The sequence below is a fragment of the Sapajus apella genome, unplaced genomic scaffold (assembly GCF_009761245.1).
Source record: "Sapajus apella isolate SASKATOON/1434 unplaced genomic scaffold, GSC_monkey_1.0 scaffold4, whole genome shotgun sequence".
Lineage (NCBI taxonomy): Eukaryota > Metazoa > Chordata > Mammalia > Primates > Cebidae > Sapajus > Sapajus apella.
Genome location: NW_022436944.1, coordinates 19,209,641 through 19,223,652, shown reverse-complemented (window position 1 = coordinate 19,223,652; position 14,012 = coordinate 19,209,641). Strand labels below are relative to the sequence as shown.

The 14,012-nt window shown below is 36.7% G+C and overlaps 1 protein-coding gene across 1 annotated transcript in view; it reads left to right on the top strand.

The window, feature by feature from the left end:
- CPB1 (carboxypeptidase B1) overlaps positions 1–14,012 on the top strand; it is a 46,801-nt gene that overhangs the window by 17,998 nt on the left and 14,791 nt on the right. The window contains exons 4-7 of the mRNA XM_032263821.1: positions 4,513–4,637; positions 10,434–10,533; positions 10,622–10,723; positions 11,571–11,672. Coding sequence (XP_032119712.1) covers positions 4,513–4,637; positions 10,434–10,533; positions 10,622–10,723; positions 11,571–11,672 — 429 coding nt within the window. The remainder of the gene's footprint in view (positions 1–4,512; positions 4,638–10,433; positions 10,534–10,621; positions 10,724–11,570; positions 11,673–14,012) is intronic.

Genomic DNA, 14,012 nt, shown 5'->3' with positions numbered 1-14,012 from the left:
AAATGCTTTACTAAGATCAAGATTCAACATTCTACCAGGTTAGCGGTCTCACCCAAAAATAAGTTGAAGTTAATTGGGCCTGACTTATTCTTGCTTTAAGCCATGCTGGCTCCCAGAGACCACAGCCTCCTTTTCTGAGCATTCACAATCCATCTGCTTCCAGTTTACTCTGCAGCTTTGCCAGAACCCATGCCAAGCCCCAGCAGCTCTTGCTTCTGGGCTTCACCTGTTTTCTTGTTTATAAAATCTAAAATTTGTCCCCTCTACCCCCAGTGAGCCCTTCAAGCTCTGATTCTTCCAAGATTGCTGAGAAAGTTCTGCAATCACATCTGCAGTATTTTTTTAGTTATCTAAAATTCAGCATTTCATAGTGCTCAAGAGCAGAGAGTCTGGACTGACTGCCTGGGTTCAATTCCTAGCCCTACTACTTGTTAGCTGAACTAGGATACCTGAGTCTCAACTTCCTCACTTGTAAATGAAGATAATAATACTATTTACCTTGTGAGATGTAAATAGTATTAATATAGGTAAAACACTTCGAAAGACTGTTGTGAGATGTAAATGAATTAATGTAGGTAAAGCACTTTGAAATAACTTAAATAGTAAGAACTATATGGATTTGCTGTTATTACTATCATTAGGTCTGGGATTTTGAATATAATTTACATGGCTAGTATAATCAATCACCTATGTCCTCGTCTACCTTGGGCTTCAATGTTCTCTTTTCAAAGAAGGTATTTCTGCTTAAATCATAACCTGAAAAAATGTTTACTTAATCCTGGTGGTAATTTAATCTCTCAGTGGTAACAGAATAAACAAGCAATAGTGTAACTCCTTCTTGGAAAAGACAGAAGCCAAACAAGAGTTAAATAGAGCTTCTTTCTTCTGGCTGCAAACATCATGCTTTAGCTCCAAGCAGTTGGACACATATTTCTTCTTTATTCTTTTATTTTCAATATGACTGAAATGAGATTTTCATTCTCCTTAGCAGTTATAGGAACGGCATATTCTGGGCTGTAGCCTTCCTGATAAGATCATTACAAGGGCATCCAGTATTCATCCTTGGCCATGCGTCCTTCCTCTCAGCTTTTGAACATGTCCTTTTAAAAGCTGAATATATTGGACAGATCTGTGCCCACACTGTACTCCAGCAGCCTTTCTTTTCTCATCTATAATTGAATAGTAAGGATTTTATTTTATCTCCTCACAATCAGGTTTGTGCTTGTTCCTTTATTGAAGGCATTCTCCATAAAACCCATTCACTTTTCTCTGGACCGTCTTGAAGTCTGTGTTTCTCAAATTTAAGGGGCATTTTTCTCTATGCCTAGAGTAATATGGTTACTGTCTTCCAATGTTCCTGTCATTCCTACTATAGCAATAAGTTCCTCCCTGCTGTCTGGAATTAGGCCTTGAGTAGAAGTGGCTTCCTTTTCCAACAAGAAAGGAAAATTTCACCAAGACAAATGCAAAGTCTATCAGAGGCTTGAGTTACAGTCAAATGCAATGTGAAGAAACAAATTCATGCAAATTTCTGAGGAAACAAAGGTCCCCAACACCAATATTTATTCTTGTATAGGCCAATCTTAGTCCCAGAAAAATTTAATGTTGACATGCTACTTTATCTTGCTTTTGGACTAGTTTTCTGATATATTTTAAGAAGGATTCTTTAGTTGTTAGGCAGCTGGCTGATTAAGTTGATATTCTTATAATGCTATCATTTAAAGAGATCTCTTAATCATCCAATAATTGTTCTGTATGGTTCTTTGTCACATTCATAATTGCATAACTTCAGTTTTCCAGCTTCATAATGTATAATTTAATTCCCTACATCTACATTCTATATTTATTCCATGTTTATATTTCAGACAAACATCTCATTCACAAGGTCTTGGTAATTTTGAAATTTATATTTATCTCCTTGTGTTATTAGTTTGAGTTTACAGCCTCTGTTCATATCTGGTGCATTGAGCTATGAGGCTATAGCATTGCTCCTGATTTCCAGCCATATTTCTCCTAGGAAGTGCCAGAGACTAACTTCAGTATACTAGGTCTGTGTCACACATGCAGCACTCCAGAGTGTTGTATGTTGACAGATTTGCTAACTAGTTTTCTCCATGTCAAACTGAAATTTTTAAGCAACTTCAAGTTAGGTCTGTAAGTTTTTGTCAGACATGTTTATGAGATTTATTTGCCCCCTTTTAAGGAATCCATAATTCTCACACTGTAATCTTAAAAATAACACTTTCTCTACATATGTATACTCTTCTCATATTTGGCAGAGCTAGGACCAATGGATAAGAGCTTAGGAGGATACAGATGGCAATTTTCAGTTTAATATTAGAAATAAAACCACTCATAAGCAATTAAGCTGTTCTGAAGTGGCACTAGATATACACAGAGTTCTGCTAGAACCACCACCAAGAATATCATGCAGGCATTTGATGCTTTGAGTGGAAAGCTAGAATCTTAATATAGGCTCTTCTAAAGCAGACCGTGAGACAAAGATTCAAGGGAAAGAAATTTATCTGGGAAGTGCAGGGAGCCCTGGTAAAGAAGTGGGGGGTGCTGCATAAAAGTAAAGGCAGCCGACAAAGGAAACACTGCTAAGCCAGCTACCACAGAGGACAGCTGGAGGCAAACCCACAGGGGAACTCTAGGAACGTGTGCAAACAACATGCTTCAGAATTATCCCACCTGAGAGGTGAGGGAGTTTGTGTATTTCAACATTCGCTTTTCAGGGTTATTGGTTGAACCAGAAAGACTAATTTCCTTGGTATCTCCTGTATACCTGGAGTTGATCATTTGGCTCTTCCCAGTTCTAGGGGAAAAAGCCCTCAGGAACAGAGAGGCAGATATTACCAGGGGGAGTATACTAAGCACACTAAAAAGTCAGAGAGACACTGTCAGGTCAGCTACAGATACGTGGAGGACTTTATGTGCTCTGCCAATTCTCAACCTTGTCATCTATAATAAAGACATACCTCCCTCTCCCACCACACCATAAAATGACATGGGTTTATTGGGAACACAAATTCAGAGCTAAGTTTCAAAAATATGCTTTCTCTTATAATGTGCTTATCTTCATTGGACTTCTCTCCACAATGCTGGCTAATTAGAAGTTGTCCCCAGCCCCTTGCTTTCTCTGTCCTTATCTTTGCATGCCTTTATACTTCCTCGCTTCATTTAACCTCTCATCCTTGACTCACTAGGTCACCTTCTACAGCAAATCCTCATCCAAACATTGATGCTCTTTCCTTTCAATCCCTTTGTGACAACCACACTCACACCTTTTTCTTCTAGAATGCCAGTATCTGTCTCTGCCTCCCATTGCTCTGACATTCCTTATGGGCCTGGCTCGTGACCTAGCACCCCTAGACTTCTACAATAGTTTAAAGCTTACCAGGACAGAATATAGGTTACTCGGTGCTTCACAAGTATACCTGAAACTGAGATGTCTTACTTAATCAGTTTCTGTTGTACAACCTCTAGGTCTGCCCAGACTCCCTTCCAAGTTTCTAAGCAGTGGTCCTAAATATCACCATCAGTCACATCTCCAGCCCAAAAGCAGTGCAGAAACATCCAAACAGAGATTGGCTGAGACACAGGGACAAAGAAAGACCCAATGTCAGGCTGATCTCAGACTTCTAAGCTTCTGCTCAGCACAAGGAAGGAAGAGAAAAACAGACACCTACAAGATGCAGTATGTCCTGGCTAATAATCTCCACTGAAAAGTGCTACTTAAAACCACACATCCACAGACTTTAAAAAACTGCTGTTTTGGGCTTCATATTCTCTAAAGGCCATGTTTGACTTGCCCACAAATGTATTCCTAGTCTCAGACACAGAGCCTCGCATATTGTAACTTCTCAACAATAGTTGATGAGTAAACTGAATAAATGAAAATGTCAGTAAATGACTGGATCCTCAAGAGCAATTTGTTTCCAGCCACAATGCCAATATACCCACTGTGAAAAGATACCATTTTTCTTCCTGATGTATCCACCACAGGTCAGGGATGCTCTTGGTTCTACACATTACTCTGACTTGCACAGAATTGAGTTCCAAGATAAACTCATAAAATAAGTAAAAAGTAAAACAGTAAGCTTAATCTCTCTCCACTAAATTTTGTAGTTCAAGTTAATTCATCATCATTCATCTAGCACATAGATCCATTACCACAACACTGCTATCCCAAGAAGCTAGTGCTCCAGAAAATCACTAAATAGAAAAGAACAGTTACAGAATACAACTAACTGGCATTATGGGAAATGATTATATGTTTTTCATGTTCATTGATAACCAAGGTTATGTATATATTTATAAAGACTTTTATCAACATCTGACTGCTTGGTTCCAACCCTTGTTCACTCAAAGGAAATATCTTCAAGAGATTTCATGCATTATTTGATTTTGAAAATAACTCAATTGATTAGAGCAATAATGTGCTTGCAGATGATCATTCACTCATTGAATTATAGGTATCCAATATAGTTTATCTTGCCCTTGATTCAGATTGACTTCTGGAAGCCAGATTCTGTCACACAAATTAAACCTCACAGTACGGTTGACTTCCGTGTCAAAGCAGAAGACATTGTCACTGTGGAGAATGTTTTAAAGCAGAATGAACTACAATACAAGTAAGTTTATATTTTATAAATATTAAGATTCTCTCCCATGTATGCTTTCATGTGAGCCTTTGAATAACTCTAGGAAGGTAGAAATGAAACCAACGCCATGCCTTCCCCAGGGCCCCACAAATAGGTAATGGCAGAGCTGGATTGGCCCTGGAAGTCTTAAGACTTCAGTTCTGATGGATTTTGTGTTTAGTTATTGCTCTAATGAAAATGGTTTTGATTCTTTAACCCCAAGTCTTCTGCCAGATATCTGACTTGCTCCATTTTACAATCAATGTATAGAGCACAGGCCAAACCAATGGATACTCTATTATCAACTAGACATAGTTTTAACCCAAGCCAATGGATACTCTATTGTTAACTAGACATAGTTTTAACCCAAGCTAATGGATACTCTATTATCAACTAGACATAGTTTTAACCCCAAATCTTATCATCTCTTTCTAGGGTATCAGCCAGACCTACTATGAGCTATGAGGGCTATTTATGCTTTTTTAGCATTCGGATAAATCTAGAGTCAGTCTGAATGGCCCTTCTGTCCTTTTTTCTCTGAAGTCCCACCACTATCTCTAGTGGTAGGAGAAAGCACGGAGAGAAAGATGCAAAGAAAGGAAAGTGGTCCCCAAAGGACTAGAGTAGTTGGCTAAGTTGTTCCTGTCTCCCTCTCTGAATACTACTCTGGTCCATCTAGGTCTTTTACAACAAGAACATTTTCCTACGTAAAGGCAGTTGTCCATTTGCTGATCAAACAAATCAATATTGAATGTCTCCATGTATCAAGTACCAATAAAGATAGATATGGCCTAACATCCTTTAGGGGAAAACAGACTTTATATGTGGAATTGCAGTAGTATTTAATAGATGGTAAGAAGAGTGAAGAGCTGGAGTGCAGAAGAATAGACCATGTCTAGGGGTCAGGGAAGGCTGTCCTAGGAAATGATGCTTCAGTTAAGAACTGAAAGATGAGTAGGAGTCAGTTAGGCAGACAAAGACAACAAAAAACCATACTTTAGGCAGAGAACAGAACAAATGCTAAGGCTTAGAAGTGGGAAAGACTGTGCTAACCCGGGAACATTTACACAACAGGGAAGGAAGAAACAAGGTCTCTAGTACAAAGCAGAGGTCCTCCTCCAGGGAGTGGATTAGGGAGGAGCAAAGACAAAGTCTTGGGCTCCCGTCCTGAACATTCAAATGTTTATCCAACAATCCCCCGTCACAAACTCAAGTCTTCGTCATGTTTTCGAAAAATGTAAGCTATATAATTTTAACAGAAATTTATCTTGTTTTCATATCTTAAAAATGTAAAAGAATAATATCTGTGCCAGTGAAGCTGTCAGAACTGTCACCTATAAAATCTGCACCTCCATCAGGAGAAGTGGTGTAGCATAGTGCAACAACTAAAGGCTTTGGGAAAAAACAGATCAGATTCTAATCCTGGCTTTGCACATTGCTGTGTGATTGAGGGTAATTTGCTCAGCCTTTCTGAGCTTCAGCTTTCTTATCCATAAAATGAAGATATAGTGCCTCTCTCAAAGGGCTGCTGTGAAAATAAAACAAAACTATATAAAAATAAATTACAACTGATATTATATTGCTGAGACTGCTGCTATGGTTTACTGTTGTATAAAAGAGGGAGATTACACGTTTTTTAAGAGTCAACAGAAACTGCTGTGTTTAACCCCATTATCATGCCTCACAAAGCTTAGCTACGTGCTTTCTGCCTGAGGGAAGTGTCAAAATGTGACCTTAAGAATTGACTGTCTTTTTAAAACAAAGATATAGCCTAGTAAGTCTCAAAATGTGATTAAGATTCATGTCTATAACATTTTGCTCTTTTTATTATACTGAAAAGGACATCTAAAATTCTAGTCTTTGGAGCCTTCAGTAGCATTCGAAAAGATGAGTTTCTTTGTAATTATTTAAGAAAAACAAAGATCAGCGACCATAGATTAACCCTAGCTACCTGAATGATGTCTTAATTCTACCCTTATCACAAAACAGTAAAAGGTTTCTGATGAGAGCATTTCAATCTCTATTTATAATCAGAAAACGCACTTCCTTTTTTAGTGGTGAACTTTTTGGGAATTGTGTATTAATGTTGCCTCATCTAGAACATAGGACATCCCCTGAGGGCTAAGAGCTTGTTAATTTTTGCTTCTCTGTTCACTGCTTAGCACATTTGTAGCATATAATTTTCTAAATATTAAATAATAATAAGTCCCTGGAAATCCTGGAGAAGCATACCAGCAATATCCTTGCTGGGGCTGCGAGCCGTCCCTGTGCATCCCATTATTACCTCACATGGTAACTAATTTGTATTTAGATGATTTCCTGCTGGCAAAAATTTGCAATCCTGTTTGTATATAACAAGAGCCATTCACTGCACAAGTTTCACCAAAATAACTTCGCAGATTTTTTTCAGTGTTTCCAACCCTCTTCACCAAGACCTGTATTCTTTGGCAGCTTTAATCAGATCCTGAATTATCATAAGAAAAAATTCAAAACGTATGCAAAAAGAAAGATAACTGTAGTTTTAAATGCCAAAGTTTTAACCTTAGTAACAGAAAGACTATGAATCAGATCATGTAAATTTCCAACTTATGGTTATGAAGCTAAGTTGACAGAACCTTAGGCTGCCTGCCCTCCTCAGAATTCCTTGCTACAGATTGTAGAAAGGTTGCCTTTGCCCTATTTGACCCAGGGAGACTGATTGTTGCTAACACCTATATCATTTTCCTGCATATTTTTTTCAGAGGCATACAGGCACTTGTCCTAAGATAGCAATGGGCACGTAGTAATATTCTTCAATAGCAGCGGGCACAGAGTCCAGGCAGTAATCAAATACTCTATTTTCCAGAAATCTGAAAGGGGGATAAAACAGAGTCACGTCTTTCTTTACTTCTCAGACATTGTGTTCCTTGCTTTTTTGTGAGTCCCAGTTATCTAATTTGCTTGCATGTTTAAAAAAAAAAGAAGTTGGATGGCACGATAAAAAGAGCATATAAAAGTATAAAATACTACACATGCTTCTCTATTTTGGAGCTGTGAGGCATTGTTTTAATCTTCTAGAACAGAAGCTCATTATTTAGTCATAATATTTTGTAATATAGCTAAAGTAGTACTTTGTCCTAAATCTAATAAAATCAAATAACCACAGGGCTGGGAAAGATCATTTGAGGTCAGTCCCCCACCTTCAAGCAAAAGTCAGCACCACATTTCAACCTCATTCTGGTGCTCTTTTGCAAGTTATTAGAGGATACCTTTACTCTTGGGTGTCATCTTCAATTTAACTAACTGGTTTTTTATGTTTCTTTGTCCTGGATATTGATGAAAGTGTTTAATACTTAACACAGTAATAATTCTAACAGAATGTTTCCTAGTACCAAACAAAATACCAGCCCCCACACAGTCACTGATCCTTCTAAATAATTTGAACTCAAGGACTGGGTGCAGGTAGGAGGATAGCAATAAGTTCTGGAAGCTTTGAAATGAAAGAGAATGTCATTTTCTGGTTCTTCTTGGATTTTTTTTTTCATTCAGAGAAGCTCATCCTTATTAGGCAAGATTGTTCTTTCAAATTATGGTATCAAAACATAATTGTTTTCTTAGCAGCTTCTGCCGGTTGATTTTTTTTGTTTCCAGGTCTTTGTCCTGCTTGCTTTGTTTTATTTTGGTTTGGCTAACCTGCTTTTAGTTTTTTGTTATCCTTGAATATCATTTTTCTGAACTACTTATTTTTTAGCCTTTGATTTCCTCCACATTTTCCTGGGTATGACAGTCGTAACTGGCAAATTTCTATTTTTTTCATAAACTTGGAAAACATGTATGTAAACGACTAAGGCTTATGGATTGGAGTCAAGCCACTGCATTTTAGAATTGAAAAGGATGTTGAAATTTATTAATCAAATGACTCCATTCTAAAACTTATGACATTAAGGTCCAGGGATTAGATGATCTTTCTAAAGCCAATTCATGAGTTAGGCAAAACTATGACCTTGATCTTTTGATTCCTCATTCATGATTCCTTCCACTTCTACCCTATTCTCTAACAATTCAATTGAAGTACTGAATATAATTATAGTACTGACTAAAATCAGCAGATAGACTGATGGTTCCCAAAAAAGTCTATATCCTAATCCCCAGAACATCTGAATATGTTATGTTTATCACAAAGAGGAATTAAAGATGTAGATGGAATTAAGACTCCTAATTAGTTGATGTTAAAATAGGATTGTCCTATAGGTCCAATGCTATCATGAATCTTTAAAGTGAAAGAGAGAGGGAGAAGAGGTCACAGTGATTGTATGTGAGGACTTTATCCTCTGTTGGGACCTTGAAGGTGGAGAAGACGGTGCATCCAAGGAATGCAGGTGACCTCTAGAAATTAGAAAGGGCAAGGAATTAGATTCTCCCCTAGAGCTTCCCTGTTGATACCTCTTTTTTAGTCATACCTCATTTTTATCCCAGTGAGACCTGTGTTAAAATTCTAACCTACATCACTATAAAATAATAAATTCACATTGTTTTAAGCCACTAAGTCTGTGGCAACTGACAGCAGCCATAGAAAACTAATATACTCACAAAGCATTGGCAACTGTTCAACAGAAAATGTTTTTCCATGGAATAACTTTTAAAATCTGCTTTTTTTTTTCCTTTTTAAACACTGTCTTAAGATAGTTAAGACCTTAAGAAACTGCTTGTCTTTTGCTAGGAAACAGATCCCATTTAGTATTAATTTATTATACTTTCCAAAAACAGACACAAGTTCATACCCAAGTTCACCAATTGAAGGAGTGACCAGAAGGAAGGTTCAGAGGCTGTCCCTGACATACTTCATCAGAATGTCCTTGGGTCAGCCAGAGGAGAAGCAGACTTTTGATGTGTGTCTGCAATTCTCTGTGTATCAGATAAAATCATTTCAAGGTTTAACTCTGGATAATAGAAATTTCTGCAAAGTGGCCTCTGTCTGTAATATTCACAGTACTGCAATCAAGGACACTAATGATCATAAACTTTTCTCTTTTCCAAGCATATGTTTCACTCAAAGTAGAAAAGGAAGTGAAGTCACACATACACACACCTTCATACTGGCCTCATAATAGAAACTGTCACCAGAACAATCCATTCATCTAAATAGGTAGGCCTCAAATATTTTTGTTACCACTTTCCATATTACCTTGCTACAAAACCATTGTTAGACTACTTAAACCACCCAAAAGACAAGCAAGTAGAAACTAGATCTTTAAACCCATTCTTCTTTTACCTAGTAAGTCTTTAGCTTGTTAGTATTTCTGAGTTTCCAGACAAGATATTTTTCTCAGAACCTAGAGACAGGTCCAAAGTGACAACTCCTCCCATTTACCCAGGACTGAGTAGCTTCCTGAATCATAAGACTTTAAGTTCTAAATTCAGAAAAGTCCTAAGGTATAAAGACCATAGATAGGTTTCGAGTACACACTGTTGTGTGGAAGCCCAAGTGCCCCAGGTACCAGGGGCAACCAATTTCCAAGTTAAAGGCCCACAGATAGTCAAATACCTGAGGTTTGGGTTGAGGAAGATCCTACCTTGCTTGCACTCTCCAGTATCCTCAGTGACTTACTCACTCTTTATGATCAGTAACAGAATCTCCCTGGAGCAGCTCGGGCTGAAGGTCATCAGGAATAACCAGAGGACAACAATGAGAATTATTGGAGAGTGCACTGTGCCATCTACTAAAGCAGTGGCTCTGGGGTTTTATGTGTGTTCACTGGGGGAAAATACACTTGTGTTCATAGGAACACCCACTTTGGTTCATTGCAGGGTACTGATAAGCAACCTGAGAAATGTGCTGGAGGCTCAGTTTGATAGTCGGGTTCGTGCAACAGGACACAGTTATGAGAAGTACAACAAGTGGGAAACGGTATGATGTGCACATGATTTAGACAGATATTACTTTGGGAATTGAATCAAGTATGCCACATTGATCCACAAATGATTCCATTTGGTAGATAGAGGCTTGGACTCAACAAGTCGCCACTGAGAATCCAGACCTCATCTCCCGCAGTGTTATTGGAACCACATTTGAGGGACGTGCTATGTACCTCCTCAAGGTAATCATTTTTAACCATGACCTTGCCATGTTTGAGGGCTTTAAATCAATGAATTCTAACACATGAACATCTGTTTCACAGACATGCTTATCCCAAACATTGTTATAACTCTTTCCTGCCTACATCCCCGAGGGAAACAGATTCTCCAGCTTCTTTTGTCATATGTGGATTTTAAAATCATTATTTTGATTTATTCAAAAGGAAAAATGCAATAAAATAAGAGAAGACCTATAAATTTAACCACCTTCCTGTAAGCAATGTAAATGATTATCTGCCTTGATGAAATTCTTCTTTCCCGGCTGCCGTTTGCAAATCCATTTGCTAAAGAGGTTCATAAACTTCACGTCTATCAGACAACATTACAAAGCATATCAACAATTTGTTTCTGTCACCTTCTAACACCATTTTTGTCATGTAATTCTAATGAAGGCAATAAAAAGACAAGGAATAAATGAGAGAGTAGTAAAAATTCTTATAAGATTAGCAGCAATCATGATTACTTCTAATTACTCATCCAGTTGTCTTGGTCATGTCACCTAATAACAGCAGCTGAAAATAACCTCCACGTGAGTACAATTAAGCAAGGTAATCAAGCATCATCTGAAAATATGAGCTTGTCAAGCTAATAAAAATAATAAATAGCCATATAAGCTTTTGATTCAAACATTGTGAGTCTAGATGCAAGAACATACTATGTCAGTATTATGTTTTAATTTAATCATGGGATCTAGCTCTTGCTGCTGTTGGGTTTCACTTGTTGAGTCTCAAGCCCAGATGGGTAGTAGAGGTTAACCCCTGAATGTCCTATGATGAATTATGATTTCCCTTTTCCTTTTATTTGCAATAGGTTGGCAAAGCTGGACAAAATAAGCCTGCCATTTTCATGGACTGTGGTTTCCATGCCAGAGAGTGGATTTCTCCTGCATTTTGCCAGTGGTTTGTAAGAGAGGTCAGTGTGTAGAGTGGTTTTTGGCAAAAAGAAACGTATTTTTTAATTTTCAATTAATTCCTTAAAACCTAGAGAGAATAATGACACAGAAAAAAAATCATAATTACAAGTTTGCAATTTTGGAAGTTAGTTTAAACTTCCACCAACAGACCTTTATAAGGCAAGATTTTAAACAGAAAATTATATTTATGAGCCAGGTGCAGTGGCTCATGCCTGTAATCCTAGCACTTTGGGAGGTCTAGATGACTGGATTGCTTGGGCCCAGGAGTTGAAGACCAACCTGGGCAACATGGTGAAACCTCGTCTCTATGAAAAAAAAAAAAAAAATGGTATTTATTTGAATTTCACTCATCTGAACTTTCTCACCCAAGGTTTGGTAGAGAATCCAACAACTAGCTTAGTAGATTGGTCATTGAAAAGCTAATGGTTGTGGTTAAACCAATTTGATCATTATCTCCTGGCTAATAATCATTGTATACTTCAGAATAAAAGAAAAGAATGCATAGCAGTCCTTACTCTGAATGATTCTGTTTTTCACTCCTTATCATTCTAATAATAAGACATATGTAAAAGCCTTTTAAAAACAACTTTTAAAATATGCATGAGTCTATACTGATATAGGTAGATGATTCAATAAATAAAAGAGAGTTAAAGAACAACTACTTCTTGCAGAATTACAACTAATATATGTACAAAGAATGAGCAAAACATAAAATTTTACTAGAACACTGCAGCAATAATCACGTCAGACAAATTTACAGATGAATGTAAAATTAGTGGATAAAAGTTTAGGGAGAAAGAGGACATTTGCACAGTCTCAAAGTTATCTCCTCCCAGAAATGTATTTATTATAAAGGGAAAACTTTGAATAAACCAAGTAGAAGAAACTACCTTAACTAAGGGATCAAGGTTAACATCACCAGTAATAAACAAGACATATCGATATCATGTACCTTCAGATATTATACAGTGAAAGACACATCACCTTTGTGATATTCTATCTTAAAATAAATGACCTCCCTTTAATCATAAACAAAATTTAATTTTGAAAAACTAGGCAAATTCAAAGCCAGGGACATTCTGAAAAATGACCTGACCAGCACTCTTCAACAATGTTAAAGTCATAAAACACAAAAAGACTGAAGACCTGTCACAGATCAGAGAAGACTACGGAGACATGACAAATAAAGGCAAAGTAGGATCCTAGATTGGAACCTAGAATGGAAAAAGGGCACCAGTAGATAAACTTGTGAAATATGAGTAAAGTCTATAGTTTTAGTTTATAGTATTGTATCCATGTTAATTTCTTCACTTTAATAATTACACCATGGTTATGTAAGATGGTAACATTCAGGAAGCTGGATGAAGGGTATATAGGAACTATTTTTGCAGTTCTTCTGTAAGTCTAAAATTATTTCAAAATTAAAAGTTAAAAACATTCAAGTGTGTTAAATATATAAGAATATTATTATATACAACATAATTTTTTTGTGAAGTGCTTCTATATATATATGTTGTGTAGTCTTGGTTTCTAGACGTTATGTATCAATTGGCATCACTTAGCTTCACAATGTAACTCACCATCTGCCTTATAGAAGAAGATAATTGGATCTTAGAATTGAATTTTACCATTATTTCCAAGTTGTAAACTATTAAAAGAACATGATTATATAGCTCCTCTAACCTAAAAAGCACATGCTTTATCATGTAATATTGTAATTAATTTATATATATATATATATATATATATATATAAAAATTACAAAGAGTATGTAAAAACTGTTCACACATAGAAATCTGATCTATTTTAAAGTTTATTCAAGTAAGCCTAGGGAAGGGTTGAATTTAAGCTTAATAATATGCTGGAACAGGGGCACTGTGACTAAGAGAATATATTAAATGGGCAAGATGTCCTTCATTCATAGACAAGTATCTGCATTACTTAACAAGGGCTACAGGATTGTCCCTTAATGAGAAAGACAATAATAGAGACTCCCATCACTATGCAGCCTGGAGTGTTGGTGAGAACCTCCCCAAAATCCATGAGTGTAAGCTCACTGATTATGAGAGGCATTCTCACTACCTTTTCATATTGAACTTTCCCTCTAGTGAGATCATCTACAGAAGGTTTCACAGAAAATACATTTCTAAATGGCATTATTTGGAACATGCATAGCTATCAACAGACACCTCTTATTTACTAGAACTAAATGTTACATTAATACCCTACTAACTTTGAAGAAAGTATTGTAGTTGTTATCTTAAAAGAAAGAGTATGCATGTTCTTTAGAAGTCTTTAATTAAGGGTTTCTCATTAAATTAAAAAGTTAAAATAAAAAG